The sequence below is a fragment of the Aspergillus niger genome (genome assembly GCF_000002855.4).
Source record: "Aspergillus niger supercontig An16".
In the NCBI taxonomy this organism is placed as follows: Eukaryota; Fungi; Ascomycota; class Eurotiomycetes; order Eurotiales; family Aspergillaceae; genus Aspergillus; species Aspergillus niger.
In genome coordinates this window covers 154603-175409 of record NT_166531.1, presented here as the reverse complement: position 1 = coordinate 175409, position 20807 = coordinate 154603, and the positions used below count along the sequence as shown (strand labels likewise).

Below are 20807 nucleotides of genomic sequence, written 5' to 3'. Positions count from 1 at the left end.
GTCTGAGGGGTGAGTGAATGCGCATTCCAGTGTGTGGAAAATGTAACCTTCGGTCAATAATATAATGGGCTCTGAGCTCTGTTGGTCCAGTCAGGATTGGGAGAAACCCGCTAGACTCTGCCCTGCAATACTCCGTACGGCAAAACGTGGTAGAACGTAGAAATCATCTTCGAAGGCTTTGAGATTCGTGACTAGCTATTTGTATCTTGCTCACTCGCTAAGAAGGAACATAACAAATGGCAACCATGGTGATTCTACTGCATCCCATCTAGTGAACGCTCAACATTCACAAATTCGCCAGGATAGCATCAGCGCCCGAGACCTACATCTATCAGTATGCACTTCCCAACACCTAACAAGGCGGAAAGATAAAGGAGGAACATACCTTAACAGCACCCTTCTCAGTCTCAATCTGCGCATAGGTCACCTTGCCATGATCAATGACAATGGCAAACCGCCCGGTGCGACCACCACTCGCCCAGCCAAGGTTGTTCGAGAAGCGCGCATCAGGATCAGTCAAGAAAAGCTATCATCGAAATACCATAAGCCAAGGAACAGGAGTACAACAAAAGTAAATACCAAGAGGGCTTCAAGACTCACAATATCATCACCTTTGACATTATTCGCCTTTCCCCAAGCGCTCATGACAAAAGGATCATTGGACGCGATCACGGCAACGACTTGCACGCCCTTCTCCTTCAGCTGAGGAAGGTTCTGGATGTAGCCGGGGACATGGTTGATGGAGCAGGTGGGGGTGAAGGCACCTATCACAAATATTCTGTTGGTCGGGAAATTATATTAAGCAGTAGATTGGGGTGGGACCATACCAGGCACGGAGAATAGAACAACCTTCTTATCGGCCCATTCTTTCGAGGCGTTGTAGTTAATAGGGATGCCGCATGCGGTGATCTCGCCCTTGTCTTCGCTCCAGGGAATGTACCTGGCTGTTTGTTAGATATATATTGAGATTGCTTATACATTATTAAACGCACTGGAAGACAACATCCGAAGGGAAGGAATCGCCGGGTTTGAGAGCCATGGTTAATAGTGCGGGTGGGAGGGTATTGGAAGGGAATCAAGGGATGGGGAAGTTGTTGGTTGATGTCGAAGAGAGGGAACTGCGGGGTAGTGAATGGTGGGTGGGAGAAATCAATCATTAATAAGTAGCTACTTAACTAGTTAGACTTACCCCAACTGCAACTAAATCACAACTATCCATTAGTCGGTGGCGCCCCCAAGGTTCTGGATTGCGCGATGTTATCCCGAAGGAGTAAGTAGCTCTGCTCGGATCCTGCCCTGCTCGGAGGTCTCCGTGTGCCGCCGTCTTGCTCGGGTCGGCTCGGCAATTCAAATGTCGCTGCGGAGTAGTAAATTTCTTAGCTCTCTCTATTGCGATACTTGATTATTTAGGTCTCTAATCTAGTCTAATATCTAGATCGCACATTGATCAAACCAGTCCAGCCCGCCAGAACTGCACCGGTACCTCCACCTTTGCCCCCAGCTTCTTCGCCGCGTTCATCACCCATTCCGGCTCACGCATGAATTGCCGTGCCATCAACACCAAATCTGCCACGGGCTCCGGTCCAGATACCGTCGCATTAGCGGCGTGAGCCTCGTCGGCGCCTTCCACGAGTCCCCGAGCCTGGTCGGCTTCGGTGATGAATCCGACCGCGCCCACCAGCGTCTTCGCGCCGGTCGCATGGATGGCTTTGCGCAACTGTGCGGCCAAGTCAATGTGATAGTTGGTGTGAATGTTAATCTTCTGGCTATGGTGGTTACCTCCGGAGCTGACATCCAAGAGGTCGACTCCGAGTTCCGGAAGCAGAGGCAAAAGCTTGAGCGAGCTGTCGACGTTCCAGCTGCCCGATTCCGCCGCAACATCTTGTCCGTCCAGCCATTCCGTTGCGCTGATTCTCAGGAACAATGGGGTACCGCTGGGGACGGCCGCCCGAATGGCCGTCATGACTTCCCGGAGAATGCGCGTGCGGTTCTCGAAGCTGCCTCCATACTCGTCCGTCCGCTTGTTGGTCACCGGGCTCAAGAACTGGTTGATCAGATATCCGTGAGCAGCGTGGACCTCGATCACATCAACGCCCGCCCGGATAGCAGTCTCCGCACTCTTGGCGAAGGCTTGCACTATCTCCTTGATCTCCTCGACCGTCAAGGCCCGAGGCGCCCAGTATCCCTCGCCAGTTCCATCCCAGGCCTGGTCCGCACCACCGCTGGGCCCGACCACGTCGGACGGGAATCCGCCCGTGCTCTCGTCCGCCTTGACGCAAGGCTTCTTGGCCTGCACGCCAATCCACGGAGGGAGTACGCTCGCCTTGCGACCCGCGTGGGCGAGCTGAACGGCTACCTTGGCACCCTGGCTGTGACAGAAGCGCACCACGCGCTGCAGACTCTTGAATTGTTCCGATTCCGGGGAATGTTCCCACAGACCCGCATCGTTGGGGGAAATGCGCCCGTTGGGCTGGACAGCCTGGGCTTCGACGAAGACGAGACCGGCGCCTTTCAGAGCGAATTGGCCCAGGTGGGCAATGTGGTAATCCGTGAGGGCGCCGACGAAGGGAGAGGAGGGATCGCTTTCGGCGGAGTACATGCACATGGGCGAGACGACGACGCGGTTCTTGAGGGTCACATTGCGAATCTTCAAGGGGCGGAAGAGCGTGGGAGTGTTGGGATCGGCGGGGTTGAGGGCCTCGCCGCCGTTGTTGGCGGGGGTGAAGTAGGGGGTCTCCGTGGAGGGAATCACACGGGGGGCTTGATTCACGGAACCCATGGCGTAGAGGAGATCTGAAGAAAGGGAATCAAAGGCAATTGCTGTAGCGAATGAGACATGATGAACAATGGCGGGATGGGTTTTATACCCAGCGCGTCATTGAGGTTATAATGAATTATTAATGGACCCTCCGATGGTGACATTTTCGGGTTCGGGTTTTGCTGACAAATGGGGCATTCTCGGATATTCGGATGGGCGCCTGCTGTTCATGCAGTCCAAGTGAGCAGCACAGAGAGGGAAGGAAAGCCCATTCATCATGCTGGCTTTCAAGGACAAAATTATTGAGATGTTGCCTCTTTAATATCTTCCATCACCTTCAGAAATGCTCCTGTTTCCGAGGCCCAGAGGGTGTCATGTCCTGTCCCTTTCTCCATGACCGACTGAAAAGAAACCACATTATTGAGATTGATAGGGGCAAAGCAGTTCTCGAAGTATTTCTGTCCCTGGGGTCCAATCATCCCATCCTTCTCCGCAAAAATGGCCTTGACCTGCAAAGGTTCCTGCTCCTCCGGGTGGCCTTGTTTGTACCATTCTTCGGCCTGCACCAGCCAGCGGATATAGATAGGCAGATCTTCGCAGGCTCCCCACAACCCGGCTGTCTTCTTCAGGCAGACGACAGCCTCATCGTTCATTCCTGTGGTATCTTCCAGGAAAATATACTCAATGCACAAGTTCTCCAACTGTTTGGCGGTCCGTGGGCCTATCTCATCTGCCGTGAGGTTGGGTTCACGGTGATTAATGTCTTCTGTGGACCCACGGGGGATACTGCCGCCCATCGAGGAGAGAATATCCACACTCGAACTGAGAGAAGGCGCTGCTTTGGTGACCACGAATTTCATCACCTTGTTCCATTGCTTCAGGACGCCAGTAGGCAGCATTTTGGCCATTTGTAAGGAGAGAATGTCCGAGTATTTGGGCTCCACCCACGGAGCTGCGAATATTAGCCTGCTTGTGAGTTTAATTGATGGCAGAAAACAAGCTAACCCATCAGTACTGCCAATGGCATTTTCGGCCAGAGAAGGTCGCGCCGACGAGATAGTAAGTTCAAGAGGTAGATAGTGCCGGCACTGTGAGATATCGGGACGACATGCTTGATGGATAGATGTTCCAGCACAGCTGACACTGTTTCCAGCCATACTTTGACTCGTTTTTCAGGGGGGACGGGAGTTGACCCGCCAATGCCGGGCCTATGTTGTCAGCTTTCATTTATGAACGGTAGATATAGGTGAAAAAGAATACCGGTCGATGGATAACATTCTGACCCCCAGTTTGTTGGCTAGGTGGTCTTTCTGGCAGCACCAGAGCCGTGATCCTGCCATCCCCTGAATCAGCAGCATAGTTGGGGTGGGTGAGCCATCTTTCTTTGTTTGGGGCCCGATGTCTGCGTAGGTAACCGCGAGACGCCCATGCTCTGTAGTAGCAGGCAAGACAATCCGCTGGTGGAAACGCTTTTGCGCTATAAACTCGAGCAGCTGGGTATTATCAGGCATGTCTGTGGTGTTCAGAGGTAAGATTATGAAAGGTGTTGAGGTTCAGCCCGGTTCGGTTAGTTGTGTTAGTGCGGGGACCCTGGCTATATAGACGCTGGCTTAACGTTGGGGTTCCAACAGGCAGCAACAGTTGTTCATGGTGTGTACGCGGCCTCGATTCAATAATGATTCCATTCAACAGTTTGACCAACGCTACTTACTGGTTGGCAGGACGTACAATCTCCGTCAGCCTTACGCCTGGTACACCTTCCTCCCCTCAAACCACGTCTCCAGCACGTTCGCACCCTTGAAATTCCCTTGGCTCAAGTCCCGATCAACAACAATGAAATTGGCCACCTTGCCCACTTCCAAACTGCCAGTGCGATGATGCACCCCAACAGCCTCTGCTCCGCTGAGCGTCAGCACGCGACAAAGGATCTCTCCTCCGCGTTGCATTGCCGTCTCCCCCAACGCGAGACGCCGGCATCTCCCTCCAGGTTTGTATCGGACGCGTTCAACAATCGCAGCAAGGGCGTCAAATAATGATGGCGTCTCAGGGAGCATCCAGTCCGAGCCAATGGTCATGAGTGCGCCCGACGCAAGCACCCCGTTGAACGCCCATTTGTTGAGTTCGGGATACTCTTCCACTACATCGTGATGGAAGATGGCGGGTGACATTTCCGCCGTCACGTTTAACGGAGCAAACCGCGCGATGTCATCTGACACTTTATTAGCCCGTGAAGCCATACAGAAAGCTGTAATAAACATACCTTTGTGCACGGCATTGCAATGGGCAAGCTCGTGTCTGGGACCAACCGGATTCCCTTCCCGGACCTTGGCGATGACATCCAGCGCGAGTCGAGCAGATCCCTCGCCGGCGACGTGCAGTTTACATGTCATGCCCCGGCCATCGTATTTTTTCACGGCTTTATAGAGGAAATCCTTATCGACTGCCAAATGTGTGGGGATTGGCTGACCATTCGCATCCAGATCCGCCTGCGTGAATTCCGGAGGCAGAGGTGCGCCATCCAGCCAGAACTTCACAAACTGAGTATGCACATGTCGGCTTCTGAACCCCTCCGCCACATCGATCAATCCAGCCAGGCTGTCCTGTGGCTCCATGGCAAAGTATACCGGTGCGGACACAATATGCGTATGGATATCTAGATCCAGCCGGTTCTCCAACTCCAATTCTCGCACAGCATGTAGGTACAGGGTATTTGCCGACGCTTCCTGGCACGATGTGATCCCGAATTTATGGCATATAGACACCGCATGGTGGATCGCGCGTTTGACATGCGCCAAGGGCGGAATAGGCAGACAGTCAAAGACAGCTGTCATGGCGTTCTCCACTACTTCCCCCGTCAGAGTTATCCCGTCTTGTCGGCGGACGTAGTACCCGCCATCTGGATCCGGGGCACCATTAGGATCGATTCCCGCACGAATGAGCCCGGCCGTGTTCAATAAGATCCGATGGCAGGAGACTTCGCGGATGAGCACGGGTTGGTCCGGGTACTGACCATCTAGGTATTTGCGATCGGGCACGCCGTTGGGGAAATGGCTGGCCTGGTAGAAGTTTCCGATAAGCCAGTCCCCTGTGACATTAGCGTAGGCGCATGCGCACGAACCCCTCGCGAGTCGAGACGTGAGGTTGTCGGGTGTGGAGTCGAAGCCGATGCGGGCTTCGTTCAGCGCTTGGAGGCCGGCGACGAGAAGGTGGGTATGGGCGTCGTGGATGCCCGGCATGACGAAGCGCTGGCGAAGGTCATACTGGATGAGGCCGCGAGCCGAGGCTATTTCCAAGATATCTGCGTTGCTACCAATGTGTTCGATGATCCCCGTCGGGGATACAATGAATGCCTCGGCCCAGGGTTGGTCGCTGTTGATGGTATATACGCGACCGTTGTGGAAGGCGAGGGCATTGCTGGAGTCGATCGATGAGTAGACTCGCATTGTGGATAATTGTAGGTTCAATATATTCAACAGAAGAGGCCATTCGATGGCCTTTATACATGCGCTTCCTCGGCTACGTTGAGGTGATATCCGATGCCGGAATAATTCCGTATCACATAGACCAGTCACACCCAACATTTCACACATCAGACGCGTTTCATGAACTGGTCTTATGTATCTTCAATAAATAGAGTCCGCCAGCACAACTTCCAAGTTTTGGCACAGTCTAGATCCTTACTGTCGAAGTGCTAGTAGACTACTCTACTGGTGGACAATATATTGACAGTTCTTGCGCTGCAATGTTCACTCGGTCTAGATATCATACAACTCACTACCCCTCATAGGTCTACATTCATCTTCTCCACCCCTTCAGCCTCGTGAACGGTACTTCTTGACATGTCCCAACTCGTACCCCAGGTACAAGGTCCACTCGCCTGTGGCTCTCGCATTGTGTATTCCTTCCACTGCAGTCGGGTTCCCTGCAGCGTGGAAGCAGTAATACGATTCCATCCGCTGTATAACATTGTAGGGATATATATTGAGTGAAAATATCATTCCTTCAGTGCCTGAGCATAGATAAAGACAATGTTTCAATTTCACCATTCAATCCGCCATCAGCCATGTCCCGGAGACATCACCTTACCAGGCGTTTTCGACTACCGTCTCAGTCATATCGCTCGCGGCAGCGGCCATAGCGCTAGTATATATCAGTTAATAATCAGATTAGCAGTGAACAAAATTTACTCACTTCATGGTGTTGCTTGCGGCATTCGTGGCAGCGGTTTCCGCGACGACATTCCCAGTCGTATTCGCAACGTTCGCCACAATAAATCACCTGGTGAGTCCAAGACGATTAGATTTGCAGATGAGGATGTGGGCGAGGTCTCATACATCGAGAGTGCCATCAGTGACCTTGGTACTGCCAACGTCGTCGGTGTTGGGCTCCGTTGCAGCAGCCAGGGCAAGACCCAGGAGGGCCATAGATGCAAGCAAGGTAAATCTCATGTTGATGCTAATTGGCTTGTTAGCATGTTATTGAAATGAGCAGAAGCAGTACATGCATAATGGAGCTTAACTATTGGGCTGTTGATCTGTTGGTGGGTCCTGTCGTGATCGAGCTTGAGAATGATGCCTTCTGAGGCAAGCCAAAGGTCTCTATATAAGCTTCTCATTAAGCCGCAGTTGATTGACAAGTCGATCAAAGGTTTCTTCCCCTCCAACGCATGACTACCGCTGTATTACAACTTGTTAATAGAATCTTGTTCTCTCGGAGGGTGTACTGGCTCGGTTCCATTCGGAGGGTATCCGGAACATCCCTCTGACGCTTGGGATCAAGTTTACTATCGCTGCTCATGCAATAACCCCTCGTTGGCGCAGGAACTTCCGATGCCAAGATGGTGAGAAGGTTAGAGTCGTCAGTTCAGAGTATGGGGTTGTTACACATCCCCAGTCATCCTCCCCAGATTCAAGGCTTGTGCAACAAGCGGAGGTTACGGCAGTCGACCTTATGCGCTATCCTCCGAAAGCCGGGCGGCGAAGGCCTTTCCAGATGTATTTCAAGCCCGCTGGGCTCCTACATATTCCATGGCTATGTTGTGCAAAGGCAAATGGAACATCCCGGTGGAACTAATTGTGGTATACCCATATCTGCGCCGGATGTCCATGGTGAGTGGAGGGTGTCGGACTGCATGAATCATAACATGATTGTCCGTTGCAGGTGCCTTGAACGTCTACGTACAGTCAGGATGTCACACAGGCTGGCTTAGTTCTGACTCTGAAAGCTAATTTAGCTGCCAAGATGTAAGCTTATAATGAGGAAGGCCAGCTCTTATGGCTCGATCCATTTGTACAGCTGACATCTCCCTCTAGAACGAAATTGAACATCATGCTATTTGCCTCCGGTGAATGACTACATTCAATTTTCGGCGAACCGGGTATGTAATCGTGTGATCTCAGCTTTGATGTGAAATTCACGTTGGTGAGATGCTACCGCAGTGTGAGCTGAATAGGTAAATCGCTTCTCTCCGTGCGGATGCAGTCTAGAGTTTCGGGGACACCGAGATGATACCAAGATTTAATGGGCCGCTTCTTGCGCGTCCCACAAAGTCCTTACTCAGGGGGTGAGAAGCAGGAGGGTGTCTAATGACTTTGACGTATGCTCTTGTGGGAATGGAGGCTAATGTACGGGATTCTAGAGTCTTTTTGTTTGTGATTCGGTACTGCTAACCTACAGCTCCGAGAGTCTCAGCGAAGACGCCATGGTTGATGTGCGCCATTAAGCCATGGTTCAATATCAGCCCAAGCAAAGGCACGGGCCACGCTAGAGAGCATCCTGACATTTCATTGTCCATAGTGGAGCCCTTGGCCATTATTGGATATGGCGAAGAGGGTTACCATAGGCATCAAGCCACCCTGGACGCCTGCGGTAGCTGTCGACCATTTCCGGAGGTGTGAAAGAACAGAACGGAAACCAGTCCCGTACATGTCTAGCTAAAGAGCTTTGCTGCGAGTCCAATCAATCTAGTGGTTTGTTAGAATGGTAGGGTTAGGCTACTGAGGGAAGCAAAACTGCTGCAGTAGGCAACTAGTCATTGTACTGGTGGAGCCAAGAGATGGGCGTCTCCGATGGTACTTTCCTTCTCTTCACGCTTTCTTCCAATTTTCCCATTCACCCCAGCCCAAAATCCCCTTTTCTGTGTAACAGCTCAATTGGCTGTGTAAAAGTTATTCATTATGTTGAAATGGGTGCTTGAATGGGGCCTTGAATGCGACGTTTATTGAAGCTGAAACTTTTTCACACAGGATCTTCACGAACATATTGGTACATCTTAGCCTGCCAAATGCGGGTCCCGATATACCCGAGCCCACAACGTCCCAAGGTTGCATCGATCTGCAGGACCCATCTCAGGCGTGGGGAAATCGCCCGCCCACTTGCTGCACCGGGAAAAGGATCAATGACTCCAAGAGAAATCTACCGGCTTCACTACTGGTACTATCTTTGGTTATCTACCTGTCTGGTAGGCTACATGATGGTTCGGTCCGCGGCGAGTTTGATTTGAACTTCCGCGGAAATTTCGACCGCGAACGGTAATCAACTTCCCTCATGACGTCTCCTTACGTCGACTAACTACAGGAAACCATTCTGGTTAGGCAGCCCTGATGTCGTTGTTCCGTGGGCAATGGGGCATGTGTTATGGCTGAATGAAGATGGCTCTCGCATAAATCCCCATGGACTGGACGCTCAGGTGAAACTATCAAAGAGACGTGCAAGGAAAACAACATCAAGGCTCTCAATTAACTGAAACGATGACTGCTGTGACACTCATCCAGCCACTGCCACTGGTGCCGCCAGAGCCATATCCCTCGACTAAGGCACCCATTACCAAAGTTCCCATCACACTCGACTGTACCTTGCATGACCTATATTCATTGGACAATGATACCCCACAAAACATTGTTCTCGCCTATGATCACCCCTGCAAGTTTCCCCGAGACCAGATTAACTTGCCTTCGGGTGCACGGTTTGTGTACGCTGCCAACTTTCCTGGTGCACATACAAAAGGGGAGGCGCCGAATCTACAAAAGCGCAGTATCGCTCAACGATATTCTTTCATCGCTGGTCGTACCCCTGTTGCGATGATTGACCTGAGTGGGAATGGAGGTGAAGACCTTCCAAACATCTTGAGAACCTCTCAGGACGAAGTAGTACGCCTCTACGATCAATTGAGCACGGATCAACGGCCTGAAGTGCGATTTATTAGGGGTATGCACGATTGCCAGTTAGCCCCCGACTCGCGTGCAGTATTTATTGTTCCACAGGATCACACTTGCACAAGGTTCGATCATGCAGTGGATCCAGAGATGCTTTACGAGGTCCTGTCCAAGCGCTGGTTAGCAGTGAGCGGCCTGCCAACACCAAAATCCAAGATCATCGACCCGCTACCAATCAAGTCTTGGAAAGCAGGCGTCGATGCAGAGGTCGAAAGGATGCTGCAAGCTGTTCAGCAGCAAGGGCTCCCGTTTGTGGTGAAAGTATCGATTGCTACCTCGGGCTATGGAACATACGTCATCCGAAGTGAATCAGAAAGAGAGACTGCTGTGGTTGAGTTGCGGAGCATCCTCAAAGACGTGCTTGAGAAAATCAATGAAGAGCATGAGCGATTGTATCCCGCAAGCTTCGTGATCCAGGAATTAATACCAGGGGAGGCCCATGGAGTGACATTCTTCGTTACGAAGAAGGGCCGGCCAGTGTACCTGGCAACATCTCAGCAACGTTTCGACCAGGAAGGAGTCTGGAATGGTGGGTGCGTGTCGTACCCTTTGCAACCCATGTTCCAGGATCGGTATAAATCTACGATAGAAGCTTTGGCCAAAGCCCTGCACAGCAAAGGGTACTACGGACCGGCAGGAGCTGATATCATGACGGACGCGAATGGGGAGCTTCTGATTGTCGACGTGAATCCACGCGTTACTGGATCTTACCATTTGGGGCTTCTTAAGAATCATTTCATGCAGCGCGGGCTATACGAAGCGGCGGTTCTTTCACGCTTACTCATTCCGTGTTCACGAAGTCTGTTTGAGGAACAGTTTGCGGTGGAGATCGCACAAGGAAAGTTGATCATAAGCGCATGGGTCATTGACTCGAAGAAAGAGATCAGTTATGCGGCCTTGACTGTGGGAGCGGAGGATGCCGTCAAGTTGGGTCGGTTGATTCGCGTGATTGAGACGTTTGTGAAGACGGGAGAGTATGCGGAAAGCGCTGAACTATGAGCAGATGATACCTGTTCGATTTAACGCGTATCAGTAGACTATTAGAGGCAATCTAGCATATTCCACAGCATAGCCAGCCTAATCCAGTGTCTTCATCCTCACTGTAAGGCTGCTGCTTCTCATCATAGTATTTATCATCGTCTCCACTGTCATTTGGGTCATCCCGATACCGTCCTTTTTCTTGCTCAATGCCCTTGATCGACTCTATTTCCAATTCAAAATCTCCTTCCTGTTCCCCAAAGAAACTATCACCACCAGGTTAGCACCATACCAACTCCATTCAAAAGGAAGGGACTCACCTCCGAATCATAATCTCGAACCTCTTCACCCCCGCCAAGATCAACGGTCTCCCCATATGGACCTCCCTCCCACGATACGTCGGCCGAAACTCCTTCCATCCCAACCTCACCTTCGTCTGTCCCTTCTCGACCTTGAACTTCGCCTCCCAGACCAACCCGCTCCGTTGGCGTCCATCCGGTCGAGGATCCTGCAGTTCATCCCTCAAATTCAACGTATACGTGTGTCCATCACTTTTAGGGATAGATAGTTCCAATCCAGCGTAGCTACTAAGATCCCATAATTCAGTGGTGCTGGCAGTGTGTTGCGAGGCGAAGCCTGCTCCGCCGAGGGTCTTGATGTCGAGATTGCCGTGGAAGATAGCAGTGTTGGTGTCTTTGTTAATGGTGAGGTAGGAATGTGAGGAGCCGCCGCGGACGCGGTCATCCGAGGAGGCCCAGGAGAAGGAGGACCAGGGTCTTGGACTTTTTGTTAGATGCGATTGCATGTGATGGTTTGAGGAGTGTACTTACTGCGGTCCTCCGAAGAAGTAAGGGGAAGATTGAGGTTTGGTGTACAGTACTTCCATTTTATTGTGTATATCAGTCGCGCTCTGGTTTGGTTCGGTGGGGGAATATTTTGAATGTCGGGGATTTTCTGATAACATTGGAATTGTTGAGAATGGCTGGAATTGTGGATCGATCGATCGCCGCGTTAAGGACTCGATGACGTCGGTGGGTTGTATAGCTTCCGTTGCCGCACTTTATCGATCGGCGAGGGTCGACTCGGGGCTAGACTTTTTAGCAGTTGACTGTGTGAAGCTTGAATGAATTGCATTGTTTTGGATTGAATAATGTACTTTGGATTACTTGTATCGCTGTGAGTTTAGTTGCTATTGTAGTTAATCGGTTCGTGTCTGGATGAGGATGATGTTTGTGACTAGCGTGCCCTACCACTCATTGTGCTCAACCAGTTAATATTGTTATTAGCAAACTATCCATTGGATAGGACTCCTGTCAGTCCTGTCGATCTTAGAACTTCATCCGATATATCTATTTAGTAATTGCTGTGAATGGTCTAGAGGATGAGCGACAGCCCATTATCCGATCTCCTACCGCGCAGTTACATAATGAGGGAAACTGTCATTGCAGGACATGATCCCTTCGGTTCATCGATGATAACGTCGCCCTGACGCAAGCTCGTAAAGTAGCAGCCGGCTTGTGAAAGAGACGACGAGGTTATAAGCTTATCCGCCGGAACACGAACCGACTGTCGCTCTCCCGACGGACGCTTAATTTTGACGTCACCGATCCGCCATCGCATCCAGAGATATATTAGCATTGAGGAGGTCCTCATTGCTCATAGTCAACAGGTTCGTTCAAAGTGAAATTGTGTTATTCACTACTGAATCACTAGTATCACTATTCCACATCGCTTTCTCCTCATCAAACACAATGCCTGCTGCTGGAGGTCTTACTGGCGGTCACCCGCCCTCTGTTCGGTACGTCACTGCTTTCTGCATCTTTGACTGTGTCATGCGTGGTTACTGACAGTACCACTGCAGTTCCCGCAACATTGCCATCTTCAGTGTGATCGGAATGATCGCCGGCGGTTGGATGTTCTTCCGCGCCCAATCGCCCAGCAAGGAGGAGAAGCTGTATTCGCAAAAGGACATCCATACCATGGTTGGCGGACAGACGGGAGAGAACAGAGTCGGTCGTGCACCGAGCCACCAGAAGAAGGATTAATTTTAAAGTGTGGAATGGGTACGTTTGATCAACATGGTGTATAATATCAATAAAATAAGCACGATGGAGGCGTCTGGTGTTGGGAGCTGGGATTGTATGTATATCAACTGGTATCTTGCTTTTGGCAATCCGTATGTCCTATCATGATATAATGTTATCAAATCGATGAACGGATATCTGTCATGAAAATGTATCTCTGCATGTCTGCAGCAATGTGCTTTTTCTGTACTACCCATTTGCTCGACCCGCAGTGATGCCCAATCCCACTCGCAACCGTGTCAGCGGGATTCATTGGTGTCCACCTTTTAATGTTTCACGACAGCAGCGATAACGGGACTAATCCTGTCTCTGGCTGATGATATCCCAAGGGCTCTTCACGCAGGTCGTCTGGCTGTCATTCCATTTCTGGCATTGGTGCCTCAGGCTTCAAAATCGTCACACGAATCCGATCAGCTAACCGCCTCCGGTTAGGTCACCCTCCCAAGGGGGTTAGTGCAGCGCTAAATGCTATCATCCGCACTCCCACTAGGCTGGATTGGGAAAGGAGCGGTTTCTCCTCTCAATAATGGCTGGCTGGCTTCACCTGATGATACACAGTAGAGGGTATGCAGATCACCTATACGCTTCATCGTCGGAGCCCTGTGTTGTCTCTGTCTCACTGCTTCGATAATTCGTATAGCAGGTTGAGGCTCGTTGGTTTACAGTACCCACTGACAGTCGCCAGGTGATGAAATCTGTTACTGACTTCACCCTGGATTGCCAGATATATATTCATACGACTATTACCGGTTCATTTACTACCAGGAGTAAAGGGTAGTTATAGTTCGATCCAGTGACACCTCATCCAGATGATCAAACCGACGGATGGCAAAGTATAATCTAAAAGTCCTAGATGCATTCCCACTCCACTAATAGCTATCGGTAGAACGTATTGCAAAGAGTGGTCTCTCTCCCCGGCGCATCCGCCATGCATTGGTCGAACTAAACAAACCCCAGCAATCCTTGACGGACCACCCCCACAGCTGGAAGAAGGTCTCGGTGATCTCCCACCCAGCAGGATCCCAGGGATCTTTCCACACAATCACTCCTGTTTCTCCCATCCCTGTAGGGCGTCTATGCCCTGACCGAGGTACCTGAGAGCGGTAGCCGCACATATCCCGACACAATTGGCGATCATCCATCAGATCTTCCATCAGAATGAGGTTGTCGCGCATCCCGGGAATGGGGATGAGGTCGAGCCAGGGATGATGGGGTACAGTGCGTTGAATCTCTGTAGGCTGCAATGCAGGAGGCAGGACAGCCTCCCGACCGGCTGTTGCCAGACATCGTGGCCCAATCATGGCGAACATTGACAGCACCTCATCGGCAGCCATATCTTTGGCATCATAACCTAAAATGTCAACATTGGTGTACAATGCCCGCAAAATGTTCAACCGAGTTACGCCCAAACGCAAATCGGCCTGTGGTGAGCCAAGTGCAAACTCAACATGCACCATAGCTTCTAGTTGCTGCAGGGTACTGCGGGATTTTGCGGCAAGCGGACCAAAGATGCGGAGTTCATCCAAGCATTGTAAATCGAGTTGATAGGGCGCCGATACTGTTGTGGACCAGGCCTGAGAATCATATCGCTCAGATCTTCTGGGTAGCTCTTTAGCCAAGTGCTGACGGCGCCCTATTTGGATCGTCAGCCAGCCCACTTGGGAGAGACTCGTTTGCCAACCTACTTCGGGCCCTCTGATTTAACCTGTTCTGCAGCCTGCGCCTCTCCTTCGGATCGGTCACACCAATCCACACATCCTCGAGCCCAAGCTCAATCTGCTGCGGCAGTGATGTGGAGTCGCGGTGAGCAGCCGCATGTCCACCTACCGCTTCCCGCATGGTTGATCCACGTAGAGATGCAACGTGCAAGATGAGTGGTAGCTCGCACTGCTCAGACAGACACTCAGAGAATGCTAAACTCGTGTGTTGGAGGAGCAGGCACTGGTTTGCGACGACGTTTTTCGCTCTCCACCGTTATCCCCGATCTTATGTCCGGCCCATGTCATCCATCGTCCCCACAGCTTGGCTCTGGCTATCGTTCTTATAGACAGCATCCTCCAAGTTCAGGTCGATGTGTAGGCAGTGAAAGTATGGTATGCGACGACTTCAATAAAATATTCCGGCAACAACCAGACCGTCCGGCACATCGGAATGGTACCTGCTGGTCATTATGATAGACCACTTTTAAGGCGCATATTCTTGACATCGCAGCCGTCGCCGGGCGGATTAATTATTGCTGGACCCGGTTATTATATTTTCACTCCTTGCTTTCCCGCATTTGAGACAAACAGAGAGCCGAGAGTTGTTGGGGATCCCTAGTGAATGCATAACTTGCTTTCATAAGAACCTTACCCTTGCTGCACTCAAAATCAGATGGTACACCAGGTCGGTGCAAGGGATGCAATACCGAACGAACAAAGAATGAGACTTATGAGCATGGTAATGATGCAGCCTCGGCTCACACTCCCCCGGAGTGGTATTGCAGTCGCTCATCCCAGATTGACTGTGGGGAAGAGTTGCTTTTTTCAACTGATTTCTGCGCAGCGCGATCGGCAAAACTCTGGCAGCCGACTACCATTTTTCGACAAAGTATCTGTCCAGCACAAATCATCCCAGAAACATAACCAGCCAACTGTTTGTATATATGCAGCATTGGGCTGAATGTGGCCAGCTGACCGGGACACCAGGGTGATCGGCGTTGACCGCAGCTGAAGGTTCTGCTATCGCTCGCTCGGACGCCTTCTGGCTCAAGGCAACCCAATCAGGAGCTAGATGTATCTCCTGCCTTCTAAGTACAGGTGAGCTTTGGCCATGGCATCTTGTCTACAAAGCTTGTCGTGTATTGGCCTTGACTTGGAAGCCGTCCGCTGGCATTCTCCCCCCATCTGCCTGGACTAAAACCTGTAAGGCTGGCGGCCGCGGCCACTGGCCAGACCTTCTCTCTTGGGATACAACTCCGCGTGCCTGGGCAAAACAACCCACGCACTGATTGTGTTCGTCATCACTGGGCGTCCAGACCATGAACTGTGGATGCGAGAGCAGTGATGGGAAACACTGTACTAGAGAAGTTGTGGAGGTCATGTAGAATTGAGTAATAGAGCGAAACTCCAAAGCCTGTCACCTGCCAGCTCGCTAAATCCCAATGTTGCCTTAGCTGCGACCGACTAACCAGGATGTCGGCTGACGGTGAATAGAAGACCTGTATCGGCGTACTACCCCACTCCAACTGACCAACTCGCAATTTTTGACTCCAATAGGGAACAAATCAGCATGGGTTGATCACACGATTGCCATCCACTGCAGGGAGCGACAAGGACATGAGCGCGATGGCTCCCGGGAGAATTCCTCTCGAAAAGCGGGGAATAGAGTAACAACCAACCTTGACTAGGATTCGGAGTCTAGCGACCAATGAGCTGGACTCCGATGATAGATAAACGTGCTAACAAGCTTGGAGGAGATGGTCGATCGACCATCGATTAGCTTCCATCCTTAGCTCCATCCGGGCCCCTCAGCGCCCTCGGCGATAAGGCCAGTCAACGCGATGCTCCAGCACGCCATCCAACGCCAAAAGACAGAATCAACGTCGGACCACCAGAATTAGTAGACCTAATATAGAAGACGCAAGAGTTGGCCCCAATGATGTTTGGTAGGGCTCTTCAACCCTGAATGATTGCTGCCTGCCACATGGCTGCTGCTCAGACTAAAACCTCGCGCGAAATTCCAGAATTACGCCGGAATATGCACGATCGCCATCCGGTGTCGGGCGCTCCGATGCCACCACTGGCAGTGGATATGACTCGTGGATGAACGGCAGCTTATCAGAAACCTTCACGGTTGGTGACACTGCATCCGCTAGAGCTTCACGGTCGGTCTTGGCCCGCTGGGGTCATGAGCAAGGGAACCAATCTGCTAAGTGTACCCCCCCGATAGGATGGTGTGCTTGACATGCGGGTTGTTATCATTTACGGTGGGACTATCGCCAGACTGCAGCTACTCCTGCCACTTTTGTGGTACCTGCTCAATCGTTGTGACAGATAAGATGCAGGTATCCGCGGAGTCTATGGCCGCTCCTGGGTAATACTTTCGGCCTCGGTGCATATCCCCTACAAAGGCTTGCTCACTCGGTCGCTCTTGCGCCAAACGTTGTCCTCTTCGTTACTCAAGAGGCAGCAGGCATGACTTCCGTCTATCACCCAGAAAACGAGGGCAAAGATGCCATTGAGACTAAGCAAGCCGGTGTCGCCGACTTGGATGCCGAGCTGCTCGAGGAGAATGATGACCTGAAAAGGCAGAATATTGTCGCCGAACAGAAAGAGCTCACTCCTCTCGAGGCCTTCAAATGGAACGTCGAGGGGGACCAATCGCCCTGTGAGCATTGCCTCTCTGTTCTGACACAGGTTGTCCGTTTGCTGACAGCAGCTATTCAGTTCCTGAAGTCGCTGCCTGTGTACCAAACACCGATGATCCTACCTTACCATGCAACAGTCAGTCAACCCTGTCCGGGCGAATCAAAAGTACTGGCCAACTTACTGACGTGACACAGCATTTCGGGCATGGTTTCTGACCACGATATTTGTTATGGTCTTCGCGGCGGTCAATCAGTTTTTCAGTTTGCGATATGTAAGTGCGAACCTCCATTCGTGAGTTGTATCTGGAGTTAACTTTTTAGCCATCCCTCACTGTCCAATATGTTGTCGCTCAGTTACTCGTCTTCCCCATTGGACGAGGATGGGAGAGGCTACCGCGATGGAGGGTGCCACTCGGCAGATTGTCCTTTGACTTGAACCCGGGACCCTTTAGCATCAAGGAGCATGCATTCATTACCATCGTAGGATTCACTAGACGTCCAATGACGTTTGTATCCAAAGGCTGATCAAACCAGTGCGTGAACATCAGTGCCTCAATCGCCTACGCCTCAAGCTCCCTCGTAGCCATCGTTATGCCGCAATATTGGGGCAAGGACTACGGGGCGGGATTCTCATTCCTCTACCTCCTGACGTCGCAAATGATGGGGTAAGTATCCCAGTTGCACTCTTCCACCTGTACATCTGTCTGACAGTTTAGGTTCGGCCTTGCTGGCATGTGTCGGCGCTGGCTCGTGTATCCCGCGGCCTTGATCTGGCCGCAGTCCCTGTCGTCCACGGTCTTGTTCCGTGCCCTCCATGAACCCCAAAACCGGGCACCCGCCAATGGTTGGACGCTGAGCCGGTACAGCTTCTTTGGGTACGCGACTCTGTTTGCCTTTGCAATCTACTGGTTCCCGGACTATATCTGGACGACACTCAGTGCGTTTGCATTCGTCACTTGGATTGCGCCGCACAACCAGAAGGTCAACACTATCTTTGGTGTAAGGCTTCGATACCGAATGCTTCCAGGGGCTCGCTGACATGGGTAGATGAACTCGGGTCTGGGCCTGCTGCCCCTCAGTCTGGACTGGACGCAGATCAACTACGCCGGATACCCTCTCATGACCCCTTTCTACATAACCTGCAATGCCTTTGCCGTGGTAGTCTTTTTCTACCTCTTCCTCTCGCCCATCTTATACTACAAGGACGTCTGGTTTAGCGCATAGTGAGTGCCCAATCATGAATACATATTGAACCTTCCGTTAACAGCGTGCTCAGCCTGCCTTTGCTATCCTCTTCAACCTTCGACAACACCGGAAGCGAATATAATGTGACCCGAGTTGTTGACTCTAACGGGGACTTTGTCCTCAGTAAATACAAAGAGTACTCACCCATGTATCTTTCCATGTCATACACGCTCACCTACGGTTTGTCCTTCGCGGCGGTGACAGCCATCGTGGTACACACCTACCTCTACAACGGATCAGAGATCTGGGCCAAGTTCAAGAACGCTCGTCACGGAGGCGAAGACATCCATCGCCGCTTGATGCGCGCGTATCCTGAAGTTCCGGACTGGTGGTACGGCGCGTTGTTCGTTGTCATGGCGGGGCTAGGAATCCTCACCACCAAGTATTGGGAGACGGGTTTGCCGGTCTGGGGTTTCATCGTTGTGTGCTGCGGAATGGGCGTGGTCCTCATTGTCCCAGAAGGCATCCTGGAGGGAACAACCAACCAGCGCATCTTTCTGAACATCATCACAGAGTTGATCGCCGGGTACGCGTGGCCGGGCAAGCCCATCGCCAACATGATGGTCAAGTGTTACGGGTATAATGCCGTCAAGCACGGGATGGACTTTGCTCAGGACCTCAAAATGGGGCAGTACATGGTGAGTCTACCCGTTCGATCGCAGACTGTAGGTATTAACGGGCTTAGAAAATCCCTCCCCGTGTCCTGTTCTTCGGACAGATATATGCCAGCATCCTCGCCACCATGACGCAGACAGGAGGTAAGAACACGATTACCCATCAATGGACAGAAGCTGATAGAAGGCAGTCCTGCGCTGGATGATGGGCCATATCTCCGGACTATGCGACACCGACAATGCCCAGCGATTTACCTGCGCCGGCGCCAAGGTGATGTACAACGCCAGTCTGATCTGGGGTACCATTGGACCTCAGCGGATGTTCCAGTCCGGGCAAGTCTATCATTCGTTAATGTACTTCTTCCTTATCGGTGTATGTTCGACCTGCTCCTCATATGTTGTATACTTGCTGATAGAAATAGCCCGTGGTGACGGTGATTGTGTACCTGATCTACCGACGTTATCCGCAGAGTTGGGTCAAATATGTCAACGTACCCATTTTCTTCAATGCTGCAGGAAACATCCCTCCTGCTAATACTAGTTCGTTGTCCCGTTCATACTATTCGAGCATGCCCAAGAGTGCTAACATGGCCCAGCCCAATACTCGCTCTGGTTCATCTTCGGGTTCCTGTTCAACTACCTCATTCGCAAGCGTGCCATGGATTGGTGGAAGAAGTACAACTGTGAGTTATACCTCCTTACCCAAGACGCAAATCTCATAGCTAACCATGATAGACCTCTTCCAAGCAGCGATGGACACCGGCACAGCCATCGCCACCATTGTGATTTTCTTCGCCCTCGGATACACGAACACCACCTTCAACTGGTGGGGAAATACGGTGGGATCGAACACTGATGATGAAAACTCGGTACCATGGCTGACGGTCCCTGCCGGTGGTCATTTTGGCAAGGGGCCTGGTGAGTTTTGATAGATATTGCCCATTGGGGCAGATTGTGGTGGGGTAGCATTGATCCAACACTGCCGACGTTCATGTCGTAGTGGAAGATGGTTGCCCCGTGGAATCAGTATAACCTTGATATCACTTGTAGAACCATGAAAATATCAGTCACTATACAATGAGATGATATAATACAAGCTCAGTCGCCTATTGCCCGGAGCAGGTTCATGGAGTAAGGAAAACAAGATACCAGCGCGATGAGTATAGGCGGGGAGCATGGTAGATAAAAAGCACAAGCAGGACATGGAATGCGTTGTCCCCGATAACCACACATCTATATTACTTTCTTTAACAAGAATAGATAACCGCCAAGCAATCAGCACTCAGCATTGATCCGACGGAACCGATTTCAGTGACGCTCTGACAACCACATGGATTGATGTAAGTCTTCCTAGCCAATGAAGAGTTATGCGTCAGCCTCATGCGTAAGTCAGTGACATCAAATTCTCCTAAATGAATTGACTAGTTCAACCCACTTTGATCCCTTATCAATATGTCTGCTCTTTGTATACCAGAAATTTTTGTGTGCCCAACGCCTACCCTCGGATATCCTCGGTTGGGATCGGTCGCAGCCACATTACCGAGCGGCTCGCCGCCGCACGAGCCA

General features: G+C 51.3%; 12 protein-coding genes across 12 annotated transcripts; 5 read left to right on the top strand and 7 right to left on the bottom strand.

Annotated features, from left to right (window-relative positions):
- Nucleotides 1–286: 286 nt before the first annotated feature.
- Nucleotides 287–1039, bottom strand: An16g00920 (uncharacterized protein; the record flags this gene model as incomplete). Its single annotated transcript, XM_001397368.3, has 5 exons — nt 287–322; nt 386–526; nt 601–764; nt 828–940; nt 993–1039. 5 exons carry the CDS (start codon nt 1037–1039, stop codon nt 287–289), a joined length of 501 nt encoding a protein of 166 aa, XP_001397405.1.
- Nucleotides 1040–1447: 408 nt separating this feature from the next.
- An16g00910 (uncharacterized protein) lies at nt 1448–2779 on the bottom strand (the record flags this gene model as incomplete). The annotated part of the gene is made up of 1 exon (XM_001397367.1): nt 1448–2779. One exon carries the CDS (start codon nt 2777–2779, stop codon nt 1448–1450), a length of 1332 nt encoding a protein of 443 aa, XP_001397404.1.
- Nucleotides 2780–3057: 278 nt separating this feature from the next.
- An16g00900 (uncharacterized protein) lies at nt 3058–4269 on the bottom strand (the record flags this gene model as incomplete). The annotated part of the gene is made up of 3 exons (XM_001397366.3): nt 3058–3710; nt 3764–3966; nt 4019–4269. The coding sequence occupies 3 exons, from the start codon at nt 4267–4269 to the stop codon at nt 3058–3060; spliced, it is 1107 nt and encodes a 368-aa protein (XP_001397403.3).
- A 231-nt stretch (nt 4270–4500) lies between these two features.
- Nucleotides 4501–6201, bottom strand: An16g00890 (uncharacterized protein; the record flags this gene model as incomplete). The annotated part of the gene is made up of 2 exons (XM_001397365.1): nt 4501–4967; nt 5019–6201. The coding sequence occupies 2 exons, from the start codon at nt 6199–6201 to the stop codon at nt 4501–4503; spliced, it is 1650 nt and encodes a 549-aa protein (XP_001397402.1).
- Nucleotides 6202–6786: 585 nt separating this feature from the next.
- An16g00880 (hypothetical protein) lies at nt 6787–7986 on the top strand (the record flags this gene model as incomplete). The annotated part of the gene is made up of 4 exons (XM_059744895.1): nt 6787–7195; nt 7457–7598; nt 7652–7866; nt 7919–7986. 4 exons carry the CDS (start codon nt 6787–6789, stop codon nt 7984–7986), a joined length of 834 nt encoding a protein of 277 aa, XP_059604746.1.
- Nucleotides 7987–8466: 480 nt separating this feature from the next.
- On the top strand, nt 8467–9292 carry An16g00870 (hypothetical protein; the record flags this gene model as incomplete). Its single annotated transcript, XM_059744894.1, has 3 exons — nt 8467–8649; nt 8782–8829; nt 9098–9292. The coding sequence occupies 3 exons, from the start codon at nt 8467–8469 to the stop codon at nt 9290–9292; spliced, it is 426 nt and encodes a 141-aa protein (XP_059604745.1).
- A 215-nt stretch (nt 9293–9507) lies between these two features.
- Nucleotides 9508–10971, top strand: An16g00860 (uncharacterized protein; the record flags this gene model as incomplete). Its single annotated transcript, XM_001397362.1, has 1 exon — nt 9508–10971. The coding sequence occupies one exon, from the start codon at nt 9508–9510 to the stop codon at nt 10969–10971; it is 1464 nt and encodes a 487-aa protein (XP_001397399.1).
- A 52-nt stretch (nt 10972–11023) lies between these two features.
- On the bottom strand, nt 11024–11836 carry An16g00850 (uncharacterized protein; the record flags this gene model as incomplete). The annotated part of the gene is made up of 3 exons (XM_001397361.3): nt 11024–11216; nt 11271–11726; nt 11781–11836. 3 exons carry the CDS (start codon nt 11834–11836, stop codon nt 11024–11026), a joined length of 705 nt encoding a protein of 234 aa, XP_001397398.1.
- Nucleotides 11837–12701: 865 nt separating this feature from the next.
- An16g00840 (uncharacterized protein) lies at nt 12702–12995 on the top strand (the record flags this gene model as incomplete). Its single annotated transcript, XM_001397360.1, has 2 exons — nt 12702–12748; nt 12812–12995. The coding sequence occupies 2 exons, from the start codon at nt 12702–12704 to the stop codon at nt 12993–12995; spliced, it is 231 nt and encodes a 76-aa protein (XP_001397397.1).
- Nucleotides 12996–13903: 908 nt separating this feature from the next.
- An16g00830 (uncharacterized protein) lies at nt 13904–14873 on the bottom strand (the record flags this gene model as incomplete). Its single annotated transcript, XM_001397359.1, has 2 exons — nt 13904–14667; nt 14720–14873. 2 exons carry the CDS (start codon nt 14871–14873, stop codon nt 13904–13906), a joined length of 918 nt encoding a protein of 305 aa, XP_001397396.1.
- Nucleotides 14874–15371: 498 nt separating this feature from the next.
- An16g00820 (hypothetical protein) lies at nt 15372–16036 on the bottom strand (the record flags this gene model as incomplete). Its single annotated transcript, XM_059744892.1, has 3 exons — nt 15372–15605; nt 15711–15819; nt 15936–16036. 3 exons carry the CDS (start codon nt 16034–16036, stop codon nt 15372–15374), a joined length of 444 nt encoding a protein of 147 aa, XP_059604744.1.
- Nucleotides 16037–17209: 1173 nt separating this feature from the next.
- An16g00810 (uncharacterized protein) lies at nt 17210–20170 on the top strand (the record flags this gene model as incomplete). Its single annotated transcript, XM_001397357.1, has 13 exons — nt 17210–17402; nt 17462–17518; nt 17578–17654; nt 17704–17862; nt 17917–18047; nt 18099–18381; nt 18430–18605; nt 18659–19265; nt 19313–19385; nt 19433–19614; nt 19664–19781; nt 19838–19924; nt 19977–20170. The coding sequence occupies 13 exons, from the start codon at nt 17210–17212 to the stop codon at nt 20168–20170; spliced, it is 2337 nt and encodes a 778-aa protein (XP_001397394.1).
- Between the last annotated feature and the right edge of the window lie 637 nt (nt 20171–20807).